The 23,216-nt window shown below is 48.7% G+C and overlaps 1 protein-coding gene across 2 annotated transcripts in view; it reads right to left on the reverse strand.

The window, feature by feature from the left end:
- Positions 1–23,216, reverse strand: part of SBF1 (SET binding factor 1) — a 1,592,200-nt gene that overhangs the window by 529,499 nt on the left and 1,039,485 nt on the right. Inside the window, exons 26-27 of one of the 2 annotated variants that reach the window (XM_078677862.1) lie at positions 11,042–11,116; positions 9,691–9,830 (exon numbers count right to left, since the gene is read on the reverse strand). In XM_078677862.1, the coding sequence (XP_078533988.1) occupies positions 9,691–9,830; positions 11,042–11,116 (215 nt within the window). The remainder of the gene's footprint in view (positions 1–9,690; positions 9,831–11,041; positions 11,117–23,216) is intronic. The other variant, XM_078677863.1, reaches the window with a different exon arrangement.

The following is a 23,216-nucleotide window of genomic DNA, read 5'->3' on the forward strand; positions in this document are numbered from 1 at the left end:
CCTGTCCAACATGACAGTGCGCCAGTGCAGGAGATGATGGCGGACCCTGCATCCAACTGGCGTCACATGGGCCTGAAAGCATGGACTAGGAGGGTTTTGAGGCGGGTGCTGCAGGGGAAGGTGTGGACTGGCTTCGCCGTTGTCCCCGACCGCCGCCACGGCGGTTTCCACGGCTGCCACCGCGCTGTGTAGTAGTCTGCGGTGCGTGGCTGGCAGCACGTGTGGGAGCGCCCCTTCCTTGGCCACGAAAGGAGCGAAAGGCACCCGTTTGCTGGCGTGGGACTGAGAGGCCCAAGGACTTGGCCGTAGCCCTGGAGTCCGTAAAATGCTCAAGCGCTTGGTCTGCCTTGTCGCCAAATAGGCGACGGCCATCAAACGGCATGTCCAGAAGGGTGGCCTGGACATCGGGCGAAAAGCTGGCGGACCTCAACCAGGCGTGGCGTCGAACCACCACCGTCGTTGCCATCGCTCTGCCCAGTGAGTCCGTGGTATCCAGCCCGCACCGGATGGAGTAGCGCGCTGCATCTCGACCCTCCGCAAGGGCTTGGGCGAGTTTAGCCCGGACCTCTTCCGGGCATTGTTGCAGCACGTCCGCGACCGTGTCCCACATGGTGTGGGTGTAGCGGCCCAAGTGGCATGCGGTATTGACAGACCGCAGTCCCAAACTCAGGGACGAGAACACGTTCGAATTGCTCGTACCTCTTGGATTCCCGATCGGGTGGAGCTGTCGGGAATGCGGTCTGGGAAGTGGAGGCCTGGATGACCAGGCTTTCGGGGGTGGGATGGGTGGACAAAAAGCAAGGGTCGCCTGGGGCCGGGCGGTAGCGTCTGGCCACGTTCCTATCCACAGGCTGACCTGTAGCGGGCTTGGACCAAGTGCCCACAAGAACGTCACACAGGGCCTCATTAAACGGCAGCAGAGGCTCAGTGGAGCATGCCTGCAGTTTAAGGACCTTGGTGAGGAGGTTAGTCCTAACGGCCGCGACGGGGAGCGTCAGGCCCAAGGCCTTGGCTGCCCGCGTCAACACTACACTGTAGGCAGCCCCCTCCTCCGTAGCCACGATGGGAGGGGAGACAAATCTAGTGTCTGGCGAAGTGTCAATTCCACTGGCCTTCCCAAGCTCATATGTCCAGTCCTGTTGAGACTGACACTCCTGTGCCAGAGGGTCCATAGACCCCTCCCAATCACCCTCATCACCGATCTCCTGAAGTTCAGGGTCAACGGATGGGGCCGGTTCGTGGAAATAGAAATCTCCAAACGACCTCGAGAGCGGCGCCGGAACCGAATCGAGGGGAGGATTGGGGACGGCGCCGACAGGCGGCGCTGGGGGTGACACCCGCTGGGCCGGCGCCGGCGAGGTCGTGAGGTCGACCGGCGACGACCCGGATCCGGAAGTGGATCCAGTGAGGGCCTGCGGCGCCGGGACCTAAGTCGCCGGCGGCGCCGAGGCACTCAACGGCGTCAGAGCCGAAGCACCCGACCCGCTAGCCGGGACCGTTGGGCCCGAAGGCACCACTGGACCCGGCTGAGGAGGGAGGGACCTCATGGCCATGACGTACCGCTCGACCTCCTCCGGCGTTGCATTGTGCCCAGGGACCTGCAGGTGTGGGGCAGGATGCGGCGCCTGCGACTCCGTCGTACCCGCGTGGGTGGTGTCATCCGAACCCCAGGCCGCGTCGTGCGAGCGTCGGAGTGGGTCGGAGGAACAATGACGCCGCTCCGGCCTCTCATGCCTCTTACCTGAGGGACCGGGACCTGGAACAGCGCGGGGCCGACTGCGGAGCTCCAATCGCTTGCTGGACCGCACCCGCCTAGCCTTCAAAGTCAAGGCCCGGCAGTCGGGGCAGGTGCGGTCTTCGTGGTTGAGGCCTAGACACTGAAGGCACCGGAGATGGGGGTCGGTAACCGACATCAGTCGGTCACACCTGGAGCAAGGTTTGAAACCGGCATCCCTACCGGCACCGTAGGAGTCGAAAGACTCGAGAAAGGGATGATCAAAAAGATCAAAAAGTGACTAAAGGGGAAGAGCTTCTCCAGATCTGCGCTAGCTGGCGCGGAAAAAAGAAGAACTGACGTCAGCGTGCGAGGGCGGCGTCTAAGTACTCCGACTACGTCATTCTGGCGCTAACGACGCCAACGACGGACGTGGAGCCGCGGACGACGCCTGCCGGCGCGCAGGGGTATTGCTACACAAAATTTTCCAGATCCAGTCTGACGCCTGGGGATATTCTAAGGTAAGGAATCTATCACTAACATGTCTCTTTCAGATTTATATGACAATAAAATCATGGGAAATGTATTACCCGTGGCAATAAGACTTAAACCATTTGGTTACAGACTCCAGTCCGAACATCATGTTCAAACTTGTGAACCCAGACCAGCTGGCCAAGCCACTGGACACCACCTGTAGACCACAGAAGGTCAGGACTGCTCTGCTAACCACACAGACTAAATCCATCCCCCATGGAGAAAACAAATGTTTAAATAAGAATTAAGTAAGAGGTAACATTAGCCCCTGTTCACAAAGAAGCAGTCCTTCCACAGAAAATAGAACTAGAGATGCATAAGGAACTTCAGACTATAGAAAAATAACTAAAGATGGATAAGGACCTCTAGAATATCCCATTTACAGTAGAGAGCAAATGCATATATGGGACATTGGAGTAACATGTATTCACTAAGTATATATATATTTTTTTTTGTGAGAGCAAAAAGAGACCATAATTCACAGGTAACAGTGACATAACAGTAAGCGACTACAGCGTCAACATATCCATAGAAAAACAATGGCATCCAACCCATCAGGGTAATGCAAGTTGTCTAAAAGACCACCATTAAACAATGATAGCAGAACATCGAATAACATATCAAGTATAAAAAGAAATCTAAAACAAAGGTCTGAATAAGAGACCATCTACTGACAGACTGGCAAAAGATAAAAATCTAAAACTTGAAAAAGGAGATTCCAAAATAAAAGAATTCAACCACTGAGAAAGCCCAACATTAATTTGTCTAACCATCTAGGAACCACACTTTACAATGTATGACCCAACTTACAGCTCCTATGTAGGAAATTGGCTCTGTATATATTATATCAAAGTAAGTTATAGTGTACACAGAGTTCAGGTAATCCCCAGAGGTATAGCGGAGGCTAAATTAGATAAGTACTAACAGCTCTATTTGTGGAAGTGTGGGAGAGCAATTAGGCTTATCCAGAGGGTGGGTTAAGCATTTATTGTATTCACTCACTCAAGGACAGATTACACACACTCAGAGACAAAATTCAGACCAATTGGGTAAGTATAAAAAAGGTATACTTTTAATTTATTCCTAAAACCAAACATGACTTGGTCCAGGTAGGTAAAATGCACTTTCATTTGTAAACCTTTACACAGATATGCAATTGGGAATGGATTTGCAATTGTTACAGGTTGGTATGGTTTCCAAAAGCAGGTTAAATAACACAGTAATTACTCTTAGAATACTTTTTGATTATTTTCCGATTACATAAACTACCTGGGGTGGTATGCCCAGCTACCACACTGAGGGATCTCACAATACAGAGTAAGACTTTTAAAGCTTTGCAGTTTAGTTACTTTTTCCCATACAAACAACAGTTCAACACTTAAAACATTTCTGGCACAAAAACTCATAACATGGGTTCCTATGGGAGAAAAATGGTTATCTTTCATAGGTAAGTAAACGTCTTATGAGTGGGAGTTTTTGGGGTTAGGACCAAGGTTCCCCAAGGTCTAGGAAGGCACTCAAATTGAACAACTAGTGGCACTGGGGCGACCAGGTGCAAAGTGCAGATGCCCAATATTAGCCAAAGGGGCCTTCGGCTAGGGACTGCTTACGAGCATGCCACTCAGGTGTGGGAGCAAAGCGTCTGGGCTTAAGCTCAGCACTGCAAGGGCCAACAATCAGCACAGGAGCTGCACCACCAGTGGCACAGGGGTGGCGGGGATAGTTCAGATGATGGGGTCAGTGGACCTCCACAGGAGATGAAGGAGGGATGGAAGGGGAAGAGTAAATCACCGGACAAGAGGCCTCTTCTAGATTATTTCAATATACCTTCTGCGGAGGACTTCAAACAAACAGCGTTAGGTGTCTCCACTGGATCACCCTTGGACCCTCTTCCCCACAGGTTTTGGAAAGCGCTAGGCTCTGAACTGTTTCTTTTGTTAAGACAGTTATGTAGTCAATCCCTGTGTTGTGGGCTGGTCCCATCCTGCTGGAAACAAGCAGTTGTTTCCCCTCTTGAAAAAACCCTCACTTGACCCAGCCTGTCTTAAAAACTACAGGCCTATCTCGCTCCTTCCATACCCAGTGAAGATCACTGAGCGATTGGTAAGAAAGCGCTTTCCCAGTTCCTGGAGGTGAATAATAAACTGGAGGACGTGCAATTCGGCTTCCGCCCAGGACATGGGAAGGAGACCGCCTTGTTGACTGTGTTGGACGATCTTCGTATGCGAGCAGACAGGGCTCATTCTGCCATATTGATCCTGTTAGACCTGTCTGCCGCGTTCAACACAGTCGACCACAAGGTCCTCCTGTAACGGTTGGAAGGAGTGGGGGTTGTGGGTATGGCGCAGAAGTGGATTGTTTCCTATCTGTCCAACAGATGCCAGGCAGTGGCCCTTCCCCCTTTTCAATCAAAGTTTGCCAAGATTTGTTGTGGGGTCCCGCAGGGATCTGCAATCAGCCCTATATTATTTAATGCTTACACGCGCCCCCCCTGATGGGTGTCATTAAATTCCACGATATAGGCTTGGTGAATTATGCTGATTCTCAGCTTATTCTTTCCCTGGAAGGAGAACAGTCAGCCACTCTAGATAATGTCCATGCCTGTATGAAGAACGCAATACATTGGCTGAGAAATAACTCTCTGCAATTTAATGCAGATAAAACAGAGATCTTATGTATTGCTGGTGGAGAGTGCCATACTCTCTCCCAGCTGATTTTTGGCCTATTCTCTCTGACTCTCCATTGGCACTATCTGAGACGGTTCGCAACTTGGGAATCTGTTTTAATGAGAAGCTGACTTTGGAAAAACAAGTCAACAAGGATGTTGGGAGTGGTTTCTTCCTTTTTAGGGCCCTTAGGCACGTGCATTGGTAGTAAGGAGTGTCATCATGAGCAGGCTGGATTACTGTAACACCTTGCTGCTGGAGTCCCCCAAGTACTTAATTTGGAGACTACAGAGAATTCAGAGTGCGACGGCCGAGTTGGCCTTGATGAGACCTCTGATCCAACATAATTGGTATCTGTTCACAACTATTTTGTTTGTCTAGCTCTAAGACAAAAAGGAGCTGCAGAACAAATTCAGCTGGTATGCCCCTAATCGCTGTCTTCGGTCATCTTCGGCCAACTGGGTGAAAGTACCCGGGATTAGAAGAGCTAAACTGGGGGGGCAATATATTAAATATAAATGTAGTCTTTCTCCATGCCATCCTTTAGATCCGTAGCCACTGGTCCCCCATCTCTCAGCGCCACAATACTCGTTGGATCACAGTGCACTTAATAAGTTGAGTTTGCATTACATTACTTACACTCAACATGAGACAAACCGAGCACAAGCTGAATAGACTCCTCTCAGCCCATTTGAAGATGCTGACAACAGCATACAAAGAATACCCACCTAGGGCATAGTATATACCACATAGGTATAACTCTTGAGCCTAAACACTTCTCCAGAGTAACTCAAACTGAAAAACCGGTTTAACAGGGCTCAGATAAATAATGTAGCAAAAAATTAAACACTGAAAAACTGTGAACGACAGAGCCCAGCACTACTGCAGCTAGCAGAATAACCTAGAAAACAACTTTTCATGCAATATAACTTCTGTAATCTCAACAGCCCGGGATTAAAAAACTCTAGGTTTCAATAACCTGTGAATAAAGTAAAATACTACCCGGGACGTACCGGTTGAAATAAAACATAACTCAGTCAAGTAGATACCTCTCTACACAAGATCAACACCAAACTCAAGTGGACTTGTCAGACCGGGTAGCTCTGAATCGCCTTAAGACTGAATCAGCCTGTTCACCTAATAATGGACACCCTCATATTGCATATCTTTAAGGATCTCCTGCACAGGCTCGAAAAATCCAGACTGACGCAGCCATGCATGCCTGCGCAGAAGCAACCAACTGAGTCATGGCTCTACCCACAGAATCTGTGGTATCCATACCACATTTGATAGTGAATCCTTCTGCCTCCCAGCCATCTTGCACCACCTGAAATAACTCTGCACCACGAAATCCCATAAGGCATGTGAAAACCTACCTATAACTCAAGTAGTGTTAAATGTTTCTTCCACAAGTTTCTAACCATCTGGTTTCCTTCCCTGATGGAACTAAAGAAAGACATATTAAAGATATAGCGGTTCATGTGGACAACGTACAGGGTACTTAATATTGTTGGTGCACAATGACGGTTACCATTGCTACGGATGTCGGAGATGAAGGCCAATCACGCCAGAATGTAGTACACAGGCCAATAATGTTAGTGCAAATATCACAAATTTGGTAAAAGGCTAGGAACAATGACTATGTTTTGAACTAATGGTCATTTTTGTAGATTATGAAACCTCAAAATATGTTATAACTTATCACTCTAGTAACACAGGTCCTAGTTCACTTGGGACACCAAGCACTTTTGTTTCTACAGTACAAATATAAATTTTACACTAACATTATTGGCCTGTGTACTGCATTCTGTGTGATTGGCCGTCCTCTCCAACATCTGTATACAATTGGTAACTGCCATTGAGCACCTACAGTATTAAGTATCCTGTACATTGTCCACATGAACCGCTGTCTCTTTAATATGTGTTAACTGCCCTGGTTCCTTGTGAGTAGGGTTGCTCCTGACACAGGCTTTGCCCAAGCTCCTAAATGAAGATCAAACAGAGACTAATGAAAGGGGAGCACAGGTTCAATCACCCGTCTGGCCTTGATGAATAATATTCACCAAAGAATCTGTGGATAACTCCACTAAGGGAAATTGACAATCCAACACCACAGCTGCCCTTTTCAATACTTCAGCCAATGAAGCACTTTCTTCCATTGCCTAACGAGGTGGGGAAAGCAAATCTGAAATTGGGGAGGTCTCCAAAGCACTAATCTCCCCCAGTTCATTCAGCCAATTCTCAAACACAAGAGGCTGGACAAAATCATGCAAAGGATTTTCACCCCCAACATTCTCCTCTTCAGTTTCTAAACTGTGCATTCACATAGAACAGGGCTGAAAAACACCAGAAGAAGCCAACACTATCGGCACCACGGCCGACGCTGTTGAGGCATCGAGTTGATGTCGGAAATAGGAATAGGATCGACGTCTACCGATGCCGCCGGCTGACTGGGCACCAAAGCGCAAGGGTCAGCGTCGCCGACTTCAGGAGGTGAAAGGCGCCGTAGGTGTGAAGCCCAAAGTATTGTGCATCAGGGTTGTCTCGACCTCGACAACCTGGGCTTCTTAACTGACGGTTGGAGGACCGTTGAGATCTCGGAGCCCTCACTTACGTCGACAGAGGCGACACCTCACCCGAACGACTCCTCGACAGGTCTCTGGATTTCGGAGAGGAGTGTCGACGCTGCAGTTTCTCAGAAAAGCACACCACCAGGAGCTTCATACAGTGCTCTTTTAAAGCCTTTGGACAAAGACGTTGGCAGATTCCCCAAAGCACCACATACATATGGTATGCGAATCCGAGATTGACATCTGTCTATCATATGTTCTGCAGTGTATAAACCCAAACGACATCTTCTGAAAATAGCAGTGTTCTCTAGACAAGATGTCGAGATGTGTTGAAGCTGAGGGAGTCTTGGGAGGTTGAACTGGGAGAACTAGCCGATGAGGACTGGTTAGAGGTGTTGTCCTCACCCCGAGAGGTTGCCATACCGATGCGGCTTCGCATGATGCAGCTTAAAGTTCTTCATCGAGTATATTTTGATGCCACACTGCTGCATTGATTGGGTAGACACCCCGATGCTCTCTGCCTCCAACACTGTAACCAGACGGGAACATTCCTACATATCCTATGGGGCTGCCCTCACATACAGCAAGACTGGGCGGACGTGACCAGACAACTGACTAGGACTTGTGACAAGTCAATCCTCTCATCTCCCACACTGTGTCTCCTCAATATTTGGGAGGCAACAGACCTCAGGCAAGCCGTTCAATCATGGGCCACGATGGGGTGGAGTATAGCGAAGCGAAACGAAACATAGTTCAGAAGTGGGGCGCGGATACCATACCACTGCTGAGAGATTGGGCAAAAGATATGGATCATGCCATGATTGCCGAAAAAACAGTATATAAAGGCAGGGGATGTCCACGTAAATGGGATCACAAGTGGGGACGCTGGAATAAGTATAGGAGGGATATATGTGTCTCTCTGACAGTGGAACTTAGGAGGGAAAGACTCTTAGGGTTGGAGGAGGGTGCCAATGAGATGATGGCACATACTATGCACAATCAGGATTAGCTATGCATTGTTGAAGTTTCCTGACCCGTGAGCATATATGTGTCCCTCCTTTGGATTGTTCTGTAATTGTTGAAATGTGCTACCCTGGGCTCCTGCCAGATCACGGATGGGAAAGATAACGCTGTAATCTCTTGAGCATCTTTGCCTAAGCTGTCAATGTAATGTCTTTACTGCTGCTTTTGTTGCTAATAAAAAATTGTTAAAAAAAAAAAGATGTTGAGATGGGCCTGAAAAAAATAGCCTTAATCGGTCCACATCCATGTTGCGAGCGCAGAAAAGAAGGAATTGATGTAGGTGCGGGGGTTAAATGGACTTCGTTGACATCACATCCAGTGGACGACGTCTATGTGGAGTTGTGAAAAAGCCCTTTGCCAGCGAGTGGATGTGCTATGGAAAAATGTCAGGATCCAGTCTCGCGCCTGAGGAGGATTCTAAAGTAAGGAATCTGCGACTAGATCTCCCCATCAGATTAGAACTTATATGAGAAAAATCTGTCACAAAAATGCAGCTGTCCTGGAATTGAATTCTGGATAAGGCAGGCAGGGAAAATCATTAAAACTTTTTGATATGCCCCATTTTTTTTCAATGCAAGCATATTTAAACATAAAAATAGAACAGGAAGAATGTTTTGGGAAAAATAAAGTATGGGTTGAGGCAGCCTGACCTGTCTATCACAACCTTTACTGATTAAATTACAAGATTGGGCAAAGACTCGAAAGAAAGAGAAGTAAACAGGTAAGAAGGAATTTCAAATGGAGCAGAAACGGGTAAATCTACTTGGTTGTTGAAAGGGAAAAGGAACGCAAAAGAAACAAACAATGGAAAAGAAACAAAAACATTAGAAAAGATTCAATTACAGAAGAGGACCAGAGGGATGGAAGTAGGAAAGGGAAATGCAAAAAGAAGGAAGTCAGATGGAGATTAAGGACTTCTCCCACACTGGAAGGCAAAAAAGGTAGAGCCGGAAAGGATGTCAAAGCGTAATGAAGGCAGGGCCTACTAATGTAAAAATAAAAAACAACAGCTACTAATCATGCAATGCAAATTCTCCTATACATGCATGTGTCAGACTGGACAGACAAATGGGACCCAACGATGTAATCACCATATGACAGATCGATTTGTGAAATCTGACTGCTGTGAAGGTGTTTCTTTATGTTAACTTTCTTCAGCATAACATACAAGCCTCCTCCCCACCTGAGATCTCATCTTCATTGTCCTCCAGGGACTGCTGGCTGCTCCGGTACTCGGATGTAGGTGGTGTGAACTTCTTTCGCGTTACATACTGGCGACCAATTGTCTTTTTTGCATTCTTCACCAGGTTTTTGGAAAGGGTTCTAATATGAAGAAGACAGAGACAATAAACATGCTATTCATTTTGAGAGAATCAACAGGATTATAGAAAGATCAGAGGGTACAGCAACAGCTTCACACCCACAATCAAGTCAGAAGTGAGGCCACCCATGATTTATGTCTATCTCCCAACAAGCAATACATCTGCCCTCGAAACCTTGACCATACTGCTGTTAAAAGGACCAGGATGCAATGCAAACATTCAGCATTCCAGACCGCACAAAAGTAAGAGAAAGCAGTGGGACAGAAACACACTGGCACAGTGAAGTGCTCCAAGTAGTGAAAAGCACACAATGCCCAAATGTGCAAAGTCATTCAATTTTAACAGCTGATGGAAAGGAAAGCATGAACAAGATGGGGCCTACCACCTGCTTGGTGACATGGTCATAAAGCGCATAGGAAAATGAAGGAAGCGCCTTGCCACACCTATACCTCCAGTATTAAATACTAATAGTTTAGGTAGTGAGGGCATTGAAGTGGAAGTTGTAGGAGCAATACTTTTAAAAGAGTTCCAGAGGAACTGCTCATTATAAGGTCTTGACTAGTTACAGATCTCTAAACTATCTCGAAATCAATTGCTTGCCGAGTGGTAACTGGTGACTCCTAAACCCATCCAGTGTTCTGACTACTTCACTAATGACCTCCCCTTGAGTTGAACAATGTTAAAATTGTGTACTTTTCCAAGAGCTGTTTTGCCAAAATCCTAAACCGTAATATCATCAATTGCACTCCAATACTCTGGACTGGGTGAATGGTGGGTTCACTACATAGACAAATTGGGATACAGTAAAACTACCTTACTCCTGGGTAGCCTTAAAATATTGCAAAAAGTTCAAAACCATCCTCTACGACAATTATAGGAATTTAATTTAGTCAAAACAAACATATTATCCTCTTAAAATACCACTAATAACCAGACTAATGTCTAACAGTGAACCCTCCAAGTCTGTTCTGGACCAAAAGAAAATGTGGCACTGTTGGACGATTAATTTGAATGCACACCAGGAAAACCCAAAGCAGCCCCGCATGCAGTGGGACTAGGATAGCTTGCCGCAAAAGAATGCTACGGCAAGCAAAGTTGTATAAAAAATGATCGACACAACCCGTATTCTGCCCCAAAAGCAGTGAAGTGGCTGGCTTCCACCACAAGAGAAGGCCCTTCGCCAATGATTTAGTGTGAAGAATATGGTCTTACGTGGTTGAATGGCTGAAGTGGCCAAGAGAAATGCCCACTGAGAGACCGTGGAACAAATCATTCACCTGGGAGGAACTGCGTTACAAACACAGAGAAACAGCTTAAGTGAAAAATGCAAACAATGCACCCCACCCATCCAGCATTTAAAAGCTTAGTACTAGTGTATAAAGAAGCAGCCAAACTTGCTAGGTTATTACATTCAACACACAAAATGATTAAGTACAAAAAATATTTACCTGTAACACTAGTTCTCCAGCATTGATAGCCTTTACAGAGGTATACATCTATGTGTATTAGATGTCCAGCGGACATTAGAGATGCAGTGTTTGTTACCTAGACTTGGTGATCAGAGGAAAAATACGTGCGCAAAACTGGATTTTTTTGCCCATTGACTCAGAGCATTCTTAAATAAGTATGTTATCAACAAACCTTACTGACACCCAAGCTTTGCTTTTTACATTTTACTGAGGATTATTAGGTCTTTTGTCAAAGACAGGAAAACGCTCATGATGGAGAACACATGTTACAGATAACCAACATTCCCTTTTTCAGAATGAGATCTTCAACAGATTTACATGCTTTAATTATTTTGTAAGCAGTCCTGAAAAGGAAGGAGGCAAAAACAAGAAAAGGATCACTTTAGGTGTTTTCCATTGCAGCACAGACCTGCCAAGTAGCAGCCAAGCAGAATTGTGGTAGAGGCTCTTACCCAAAAGTGCTAAGGCACACACATTTGTCTTTAAAACAATATGGCCTAAGATAATTTAGGAGTGGATTAATGCCAGCATTTAATATATGGATATCAATCTACCCAGAGTTAGTTAGCAACAAACCACACTTCCAGCATATGCAAATGCACACTTAGGAAATTGGAATGACTAGGGGAAGTAACAACACATACAGTTTGACTGATTTCAATGGAACTTCGAAACCATGTTGGGCATACTATTCTGGAAACAGCCAAAAAATAACCTTGTGCCTCTGAAAAACCTTGTAAGTGTGTAAACTGCTACCTCAAGAAGCGAAAATAAGAGTAGTGATCAAAGTAACACTACTGGCATGGAAGTGAAAAGAGAAAAAAAATGCAAAGCTTCACATAAAGATCACATCAATCGGGCAAAGTAAACATTAAGCTATTAAAGCAAATGAGCAAAATAAAGTAAGAACATGAATAAGTTCTAGGACTGGAAAGAATAGAAAACAAGTTCAGGGATTCCTGATGTAGAAGCAGAATATAATCCTGGTTTGCTAAAGAACTTCAAGTGTAGCCAAATTGTATGGTTTCAACTAGTCACAGAACAATGATGACACATGCATATTATGCATTTGAATCTGGATAACTCCTGAGGAGGAGGAAGAAAATGAATAAAATGAATTTAAACAATTTCTGGAATGACAGCCTCCCAGTGCAGACTCTGTTGCGAACCTTGCAGGTATGGAATCAGATTTCTGCTGATATGACTGAAAAGTCAACCAAAAATGTACCCCTGACAATATGGATATCAGGGTATCCAAAAGAAACAGGTTAGTGTTAGATTCCTTACCTTAGAATATCCCGAGGCGTCAGGCTGGATCTGGAAAGTTTTCGTCAGCAGTACACTTGCACGTCGGTAGGCGTCGTCTGCGGCTCCGCATCCGTCGTCGGGATAGCCGGGATGACCTGCGCGCTGACGTCAGTCCTTCTTTCTGCACCACGAAGAGCAGATCCGGGAAAAGCAGTACTCTAGTCACTTTTTTACTAACTTTTTTGATCTATTTTAGATCTCTTTTTCAAGTCGACTTCTGGTGCCGTAGGGAGCCTGGCTTCAAGTCGTGCGATGCCTGATGTCGGTGACCGACCCCCACCGTCCATGTCTCTACTGCCTCGGGGCCGACCACGACGAAAAGTCGTGCCCCGACTACCGGGCCTTGACCTCGAAAGCTAGGCGAGATTCGGCAGTCAGCTCTGCCCAGCTCAAGGTCCCGGTCGAGGAGGAAGTCGAGGGACCGGTCGCGAAGCCGCAGTCGTCGCTCGTCGAGTCATCATCGGGCTCCAAGTCTCCGGTAAGTCGAGGCACTCAAAGAAAAAGTCGAAGAGGCGACATCAGTCTTCTGACTCCTCTCGCCGCCCGCACGACGTAGCAGAGGGTTCTGGCGACACCGCCCGCGCGGCTCCTTCGGAGCCACAGGCACAGCCTCGAGGCCCATACCCTGCGGTACCTGGCCTGCAAGCGACGCCGGAGGAGATTCGTGACTTCCTCATTGCCATGAGGACTCACTACCCTTCGTTGAGGCCTGCCGGCACGCATTCGGGCCCCGCAGACCCGACTGGGGGCCTCGGCGGGCCGGTGGCTCTGGCGCTTTCGGATGCTTCTGCCCCGGTTCCATCGTCGACTTAGTTCCTGACGCCGTCCGCCCCCTTGGGATCCGCGCCTGGATCCCGGTCGACACCAGTTGACCTTACGACTTCTCCGCTGGGGCCGACCCCCCTGGTGTTGCTCCCGCCACTGTCCTCAGACGACGTCGGCCCCAGTTTCAGTCCGGTTCCGGCGTTGGAACGGAGCCGCTCGGCAACGTCTCTGGCGTCGATTGGTGAGGCCTTCATCTAAAACCCAGCTCTGTCATTCCAGCCTGTATACCAGGACACGGATGACGGGGAGGACTGGGAGGGGTCTGAGGACCTTCTGGCACAGCAGTGCCAGTTGAGCCAGGACTGGGCAGATGAGCTAGGGGAGGCCAGTTGTTCGCCCGACACTGGATTCATCTCTCCTCCCTCCGTGGCTACAGAGGAGGGTGCTACATATGGCGTGGTGTTGCGCAGGGCAGCCAAGGCCTTGGCTCTTGAGCTCCCTACGGCAGCCTTGAGGACTAATCTCCTCACTGAGGTGCTTCAGCCACCAGTAAGCTCCTAGGAGCCTCTAATGCCGTTTAATGAGGCCCTCAAGGACGTTCAGTTGGGCACCTGGTCCAAGCCCTCATCAGTGCCCCCTGTGGATCGGAACGTGGCCCAACGCCACCGCCCTGCTCCGTGCGACCCTCGCTTTCGGTCCGTGCACCCCACACCCGAGAGCCTGGTGATCCAGGCCTCTACGCCCCAGACCGCATTCCCGACCGCTCCCCTGGATCGAGAATCCAAAAGGTTTGATCAGTTTGGGAAGAAACTGTTCTCCTCATTGAGTTTGGGGCTGCGGTCTATCAACACCACTTGCCTTTTGGGCCTTGATACCCACTCCTTGTGAGACACGGTTACAGAGGTGCTGCCCCAGTGCCCGGAGGAGGTCCGGGCCCAGCTCGCCCAAGCCCTTGCGGAGGGACGGGATGTGGCTCGTTATTCTATCAGGTGTGGACTGGATACCATGGACTCGCTGGGAAGGGCGATTTCCACAACGGTGGCGGTTCGCCGCCACGCCTGGCTGAGATTCGCCAATTTCTGGGGCGATGTCCAGGCCACTCTCATGGACATGCCCTTTGATGGCCTTCGCCTCTTTGGTGAGAAAGCAGACAGTGCGCTTGAGCGTTTCAAGGATTCTAGGGCTACGGCCAAGTCCTTGGGCCTCTCAAGCCAGCGCCAGCAAACTTCTGCTTTTCGCTCATTTCGTGGCCAAGGAAGGGGCACCCCCATACGTCCTGCCAGCTACAGGCCTCACAACCAGCCTCAACGTGGCCGCGGACGAGGTAACCGCCGGGGGACAACGGCAAGGCCAGTCCACATCCGCTCCCGCACCATCTGCCTCAAAGCCTTCCTAGTCCGAGCTTTCAGGCCCATTCGATGCCAGTGGGGGGCAGGGTCCGCCATCACCTCCTCCACTGGTGCTCCATCACGTCGCACAGGTGGGTGTGCAATTCGTCCGAAGGGGCTACTCCCTCCCCTTTGAGGCGACCCCTCCAGCCATGCCACTTCAGTGCCATCGCATGTCGGGGGATCACTTGCAGCTTCTGCAGGAGGAAGTTTAGGTCTTCTTGGCCAAGGGGGCCTACGAGCGCGTTCCTGGGCCAGGAGTAGGACGTGGTTGCTACTCCCACTACTTTCTGGTACCCAAGAAGGACAAAGAAGGCCTAAGCCCTATCTTGGACCTCCGGAGCATCAACGGCTTCCTCCAGAAGGAGAAGTTCAAGATGCTAACTTTAGCTCTGGTCTTAGCTGCCCTAGACCCTGGAGACTGGATGGTAGCGTTGGACTTGCAGGACGCATATTTCCACATCCCCGACCCACCGGCGCTACCTGCGGTTCAAGGTAGGCCAAGAGCACTTTCAGTTAACCATGCTCCGATTCGGCGTTACCAGCGCCCCTCGGGTGTTCACGAAAGTGATGTCGGTGGTCACAGCTCATCTGCGCAGATCAGGGGTTTCAGTCTTCCCCTATCTCGACGACTGGTTGTTGAAGTCGGGCTCGCCCCATACAGTCGTCTCCCACCTCCAGACTACGGCCGACCTCCTCCACTCGCTGGGGTTCTCCATCAACCTACCGAAGTTACACCTGTGCCCCTCTCAGAAGCTCCTTTTCATCGGAGCGGTTCTGGACTCGGCGCAGTTTCTGGTTTATCCCCCCCGAACAGCGGTTCAGGATATTCAGGCTCGGATTCGGATCTTTCAGCCTTTATCCAGAGTGTCGGTCAGGTTGACGCTGTGGCTCCTGGGGCTGATGGCCTATTGCATCCTTCTGGTGCATCACCCCAGGTGGCGGATGCGGGCTCTGCAGTGGGACCTGAAGTTTCAGTGAGCACAGCATCAGGGCAACCTGTCCTACCACGTCCTGATATCGGAGGGCACTGTGAGTTAGTTGCAGTGGTGGCTCACGAACCGCGATTGGATCAGCGGCAGATCCCTCTCCCTACCCCAACCGGAGCACGTAGTAGTGACAGATGCGTCCGTTCTGGGATGGGGGGGGGGCGCACATGGGAGAGGCGGAGATCAGATGCCTCTGGTCTCCGGCGGAGTCCCGGCTCCATATCAACCTTCTGGAGCTGCGGGCGATCCGACTTGCACTGAAGGCATTCCTTCCCTCTGTCCGGGGAAGTGTAGTGCAGGTGTTCACGGACAACACCACCGCCATGTGGTACTGAAACAAACAGGGCAGGGTGGGGTCGTGGATCCTTTGTCAGGAGGCTCTGCGCCTCTGGACATGGCTGGAACACCAGGGCGTCACCCTGGTGGTTCAACACCTAGCAGATTCCCTGAATGCCAGGGCAGATGAACTCAGCCGCCGGAGCATGATGGATCATGAATGGCGTCTGAACTCTGACGTGGCGCAAGGTCTCTTTCAGCAGTGGGGAGAGCCTTGGTTAGGTCTATTCGCCACCAAAGAGAACGCACAATGTCATCAGTTCTGCGTGTTGGAATTTCCAAGGTGTCAGTCGCTCGGAGACGCTTTTCGTCGCGAGTGGAGCTGCGGTCTGCTGTACGCCTTTCCGCCTGTACCACTTCTGCCAAGTGTGCTGAAGAATATCAGGCGAGACCGGGCCCATGTCATCCTTGTAGCTTCAGACTGGGCATGAAGATACTGGTATCCCGAGCCACTCAGCATGTCAGTTGATCCCCCGAATCGTCTGCCTCTTCAGGAGAGCTTCTGTCAGAGCAGCAGGGGACGGTCCTTCACCCGAACCTGGCCAGTCTCCACCTACATGCGTGGATATTGAGCGGAGGCAGTTGAGGCCATTTGACTTGCCTCCTGAAGTCTGATGTGATTCTGGCAGCCAGGCATACCTCCAACAAATCGGTATACACCTGCAGGTGGAACAAATTTGTGGCATGGTGCACAGCAAAGGCTGTGGATCCACTCTCTGCCCCCCTTTCAGAGGTTCTCCTCTTCCTTCTTTCTCTTTCCCAGCAGGGCTCTGCTCTGAGCACTATCAAAGATGATCAGCCTTCTCTTTTCAAGTCCCCTGTTGTAAATAGATTCTTGAAAGGCATCACACACATGTTTCCTCCTGTTCCCTTTGTGATGTCTCAGTGGGACTTGAACCTTGTACTGACTTATCTGATGTGTGCTCCCTTTGAGCCACTTCATAACTGTCCTCTTCGTCTTCTGACTATTAAAACTGCATTCCTGGTTGCCATCACCTCTGCCAGGAGAGTGAGTGAGCTCCAGGCTTCATCCTCTAAACCTCCTTTCCTCTCTGTCCATCCGGACAAGGTTGTTCTGAGGACTCGTCCTTCTTTCCTGCCCAAGGTGGTTACAGCATTTCATATTGGGCAGTCCATCACCTTGCCCACCTTCTTTCCGCCTCCGCATCCCTCGAAAGAGGAAGAGAGGCTCCAACGTCTGGACCCAAAAACGTGCGCTCTTCTATCTAGACCGCACACGCCAATTCCGGGTGGACGACCGGCTCTTTGTTGGTTACGTGGGCGCTAAGAAGGGACGGGCGGTGCACAAGCGGACCATCTCTCGGTGGGTCGTCTTGTGCATCAAGGTTTGCTACTCCTTGGCGAAGAAGGAGCCTCCTGTGGGGCTGCGCGCCCATTTCACTCGGGCCACGGCGGCTACTATTGCCTTGGGTCGGGGATTCCCCTTGCAGGACATCTGTCAGGCAGCCATGTGGGCATCGCTGCACACGTTTGCTAGGCACTACTGCCTGGACAGCCAAGTCCGGAGAGTTGGCTTTTTCGGCCGTTCCGTTCTTCAGGACTTTCTGGTGTGATCTTGGTTTGCAGACCCACCACCGGGGTTGGTATTGCTGGGGTATCTATTCTAAGGTAAGGAATCTAACACTAACCTGTTTCTTTCAGATGCACAAGTTACTTACCTTCGGTAACAATATAGCTGTGAGAAACAGTAGTTAGTGTTAGATTCCTTACCGCCTCACCCATCCTCCTCATTCTGCGAACCGATATCTAAGGTTAAGGACATCCTTTTCAGGGCCCTAGTTTCATGGCACCAGTGTCGGTTTCAATCATGGCTCTGCGCTCCTGGCGCGGAAAGCTGTGTACAGAACGGACGTCAGCACGCGAGGGCGGCGTCTAAGTACTCCGACGACGTCATCCCGGTGATCACGACGCCGATGACTGACGCGGAGCCACAGACGATGCCTACTGACGCGCAAGGGTACTGCTGACGAAAACTTTCCGGATCCAGCCTGACGCCTGGCGATATTTTAAGGTAAGGAATCTAATACTAACTACTGTTTCTTACAGATATATCGTTACCTAAGGAAAGTAACTTGTGCGTTGCTTCCATTAAATCGTTAATAGATCCTGACTAAAGTTATGCACCAGATTGCTACGCAGCTATGAAAGAACCTTGATCATCAAAAATGCAGTGCGATGGATTAACCAGATGCCTTAATGCTAGGCTTCCTTTGAAGGGACTTGGGCGCAAGTTAGATTAGCATTGTATAAAGGCATCCAATATGAAACCATGAGGGAAAGACTGATACTTGATTTTCACACAAATCAGGAACTATGTAAATGATTTCATGGAAATTTATCTCATGTCAATGTCTTAAAAATCTACCATAGATCCTGAATTCCTGAATTAATATTGCACGTATGAGGCATATGGTGACTGTACTGTTAGTTTGGATCACAATTATGTTTTGTTTCACTAAAATCTCTCTAGGATCACATCAACAGCTCTGTAGAGGTAGCCATGATGAGAAATTCATATAGTTAAGCTTCAACATGAACATCAACCTAGGTTAAATAAAAAATAAACACAGTGCTTATACTCATGGTCTGACTATGTCCAGTGACCAGTGGAAGGAACTAAACCAGAAAAATGCCAAATACAAATCTCTAACTGTATGAGGCTGGCTTAGTATATGGTGGACACCTATTTAAGTGAAGCACCTTGCACTAATCCAGGCAACCCTTATGGTAATTTTAGTGGTCTTAGACAACCATAGAAAGCTCTCTAAGTGCTGGCTGTGGCGAGCAGCCTTCAGGCTTATCCAGAAGGAGTATTATGCATCTTGTTTTACCATATCTAACCATGTAGTGTAGGTTAAACGAACCAGAACTACACAGTGTATATATAAAAAGCTCTATTTATTACACAACACCCACTAACACATTGGTATATCTCCTACCAGAAGATATCAGCACAAATACACAATACTGCAAATAGGTAAGCACAATATACAGTGGACTCCAGGGGGTGACCAAACCATATACTAAACAAGTGGAATGCGAACTGCGACCATAGTGGGGACTTGGACCAGAAGACTCAGAAGAGCTGAGGACACAAGGACCCACCCAAGGTAGGTACCCAGGAACCACCCGGATGCTGTGTGCAGAGTGGAAACACAGCCACGTGCTCAATAGAAGTCAATGAGAAAGTTGCGGTTGCCGTTTTGAAGAAGGAGCCTTCCCAGTGGACCCTGAAGAAACCCTGTGGAAAACAAAAGGTTGAAGAGTCACCCGATCTGTGGATACCCCAGGAACCAGGATACCTACACCACGGAAGCTGCATAGGTGCGAAGTGATGTGGGAAACCACTGTAGACCACAATGGAGGACTTCAGAAAAGATGCCGCTGGTGAAGACTGTGCAAGAGTCCGGTGGAATCTAAGGGAGGATTCTTGAAGAGGAGGACAGAGTCTATACCATTCGGAAGTGACCAGAAGAGCATTGCACACCTATGTCAGGAGGTTCAAGAGTGATGACGGTGACTTAGTCAATGTGAGGACCAGGCAATGCTGAGGGAGACCAGGAGCCATGCACAAACTGTCCCACATCGGAAGTCGAGAACCAGGTGTGTAGTTGTCCGTCAGGAGCTCCATAAAGACTTGGCAGCTGCTACAGGCGTGTAAAGTGAAGAAGGGGCAACGTTGGAAACTAGCAAGGTCCAAAGGGCTCACCAGGAGCTGTAGAGGCAGGACAGGCCCGAGCAAGCAGGGAAGCCCACTGAAGCAGAAGACCCTCGATAGGACCGAATGGTACAGGGGTTTAAAGAGGAACTCAAGTAGCTCACTAAAGATGAAGGCCCACGGTGCAGAGGATGCATTGAGGACGCTGATCTAGGCAGGAAGAGATGCCGGAAGCTGGAGCTTCTTGTAGCCTGAAGATCTCTAGAGTGCAGAGCCAACAAGCCTTGGCAATGGAAAGTTGATGCGGTGCACAGGGGTTCGGTACCCGTGGTTCAGACAAGGGATATATGCCACAAACTTGCAGAGAGGACAGGTCAGGCCTCGAGGGAGTTGCAGACCCCCTGTGTTTCTGAGCCTTTGGAAGTCCGTGGGACGTCAGAAGCAGATGACCGGTCAGCTTTGTTGCGGTGCCTGCAGATGCTGCGAAGGGACCCCTTCACTCCAAGTCCTTCGGGGGTCCTTGATGTCCACAGGTCTGTTGAAGATCCTGGAAGAAGCACAGATGAAGAAGACTTGCAGAACAGCAGGAGTCTTCCTTGGTGCTGTATTGGTTCCAGGCGATGTCCAAGTATCCAGACGGTCAAAGAATGATATAGTATCAGGCTTGAGTCCCAGAGGAGGGGCTGGACAGAGTGGAGGATACTCCCATGTCCTTTGTCCAGTTTCTCACAAGAGCGGGAGCCAGGAGGACTCTGAACTGACTCACAGAGGAGTATGCAAGAAGGGCACCAATTGTGCCCTTCAAAGCAGTCTGGTGGCACTGGCAAGATCCCCCTTCCCAATATACTAAGTCCTGTCTGGGAGGTGGTCACACCTCCCTGTGACAGGAAATCTGCTGTCCTAACTTCCCCTGCTCGAGCTCAGCTCAGCAGCAGGAGGAGGGCAGAATCGTTTCTGGGGTCGGCAGTCGCACTAGCTTGCTGGAAGACCCTGGAAGGTTGTTACTGGGAGTACTGGAGGCTTCCCAAAGGAGCCCTCCAGTACATGGAATCATGCCTCCAACCCAGGTAACAGTGTTGGGGTATGATTCCAACATGTTTGATACCAACCATGCCCAGGTTCGGCAAAGTCACTATGTCGTTCACCATCACATAGTGATGGGATGGCCACTATATGTATCAAAATGGCTGACCACACTTACAAAGCCCGGAAAATTGACTCCGAGGTTAGGAGGGGTGTCCTTCTTACAACCCAGCACCCTGCCTCATTCAGGATTGAAAGGCCTGCCTTGGGGGTGACTTAAAGGTTTTAAGGGTCGTGAACTCGGATATTAGAAAATGATTAGCTGTCATAAATTGAGCTAGCACCAGCTTACATAGGCTGCAATGTCAGGCCTCTAATCTCAGTTTGAGTGGTTTCTCATGGGTGGCACAATACATACTGCAGCCCATGGGAGGCCCCTGGTGTACCTATGCCCTGGGTACATTAGTACCATATACTAGGGACTTATAAGGGTATACCAGTAGCCAATTGTGGAGGTACAGACATACTTACTGTGTCAAATTTAGGGAGGAAGCACAGTGACTGGGGTCCTGATTAGCAGGATCAAAGACTAGTCCAAAAAAAAAAAAAAAGACCAGCAAAAAAGTGGAGGTAACCATGAAAGCAGATCCTATTTTCCTACACTAACTACAAATGCAGAGCATTAAAGGGAGGATTTAAACATGCATCTTTGTAAGTAGCAGTTGTCACAAAACTGACTTGTTCAAAGGAAAAGGTCATCACTTGTGATCTCTAGTTGTGACTAAACAGATTTAAGGTAGGATGCTCTGGGAAAGATCAAAAGAAATAGTAACTCATGGGATCAAAATATAGACAATTCCACTTGCAACATACAGAGTAGCAGATGAGGGACCTTATTTAAAGTTTTGCAGTGTCAGAAAACCATCATACATTGTTGGCACCCCTGTGTTAAAGTTGTGGTTTCCCCACTCAATTCGGAGTTGGGTGAAATAACAATTTCACATAAAAAAGATCTCTGCTGCCTCCACCAGTGTAAGCCTGTTAAGTTATTATTTCTAAAGCACACAAACAACAAGGTTTCTTGCAGCGGTGGAACATAACACAACATCTACACTTCAAATTAAATCTTGATGCACTTATTAACTAAAGCTGCCTAAAAAGGAATGTTTTTAGGTTTTTTTGATTCCCAGAGAAGATCATGAGTAAAGATCCACTGCGAGCGTATTAGACTCTCTTGCATCAGCCACCGAGATGGCCTTGTTGCTAAAAGAAACGTTGCTGACCTTTTGATGGCTAACAAAACAAGCTTCCACTTTGGGAGTTTATTTTCTCAATACAAAAAGTGTTTTCTGTGCCGGTCCTTTAAATATGGCAACGACTTAGCATACCTTTGGCGCTGAGAAGGGAGCTGTTGTAGAGACCCCTGCCAGGTAGGTGGGGGATCACTTGACAGGGTGGGTAGTCTGTTGCCACCCTGGTTTTTAAAAACTCCTTGATTTAGGCCTCAGCTTTTGTCTGTGGACTGCCAAGCAGACACAGCCACCACATATTCTATTTTACAATGCTATGCCCTTCACTTTCAATGTAGCCCACGCTGCTGGATGCCTGCGTTGACAAGCCATGAATAAATGCATAATTGATATGCTGTAAAATAAGTGTAAAAAATGCATTAAAGCTGCCAGTCATAAAAATGTTCCGTTATTCGTAGAAAGGTTACTCACTTACTTATGAATGATATATGTGTGAGTTATGACTCTAAGGTTCATGTCTTTATGAATTTATCACAAGGATATAGTTCTAAACTTTTTTTTTTTTTTAATTGTTTTTATTGTTGCTCACACACATCAAAAAGTGCCGGATATACATTCGTCAGTGCAGCCTCAACATTCAGCTGCGCCAACCATATAGCAACTTTTTAATTTTTGTAATGTACAACTAACAACTACAAGGGTCATCACACGTCTTCTACGGCATAAGTCACTTTCAACATTCGCGTGAGTAGAAAACATCTCATTGCATCATAAATGTTCTTACGTAGCAATACACCTGTCGGCAATTTCAGTTCGTAGGGCTTTGGGCATCCCGCATTACCTAATTCCTGCCCCCCTCCCGCCACTCCTCCCGTCTAATCCATCCCTTCGTCCTCCCCTGCGCTATCCATATCTTCGTCTTCAGGCAGCAGCTCGCATATCTCCCCCCTATAGGTGTTCCAGGGTGACCATAGTTTGTTCCACTTACGCGGGTTAAGCCTCTGTCGGTAGACAGCCCTCTCCATTATCATAAGCAGGTCCATGCCCCTGCACCACTGAGTCAGGGTCGGGGTCTCGTACGCCCCCCAATTTTTTGCGATATCTCTTTTCGCCAGCATCATACCAATGTTAACCCATCGCCTCCCCTGAGGTGTCAGGTCAGTCGGGCCCCACACATTCA

The sequence above is a fragment of the Lissotriton helveticus genome, chromosome 1_1, assembly GCF_964261635.1.
Source record: "Lissotriton helveticus chromosome 1_1, aLisHel1.1, whole genome shotgun sequence".
NCBI classification, from domain to species: domain Eukaryota; kingdom Metazoa; phylum Chordata; class Amphibia; order Caudata; family Salamandridae; genus Lissotriton; species Lissotriton helveticus.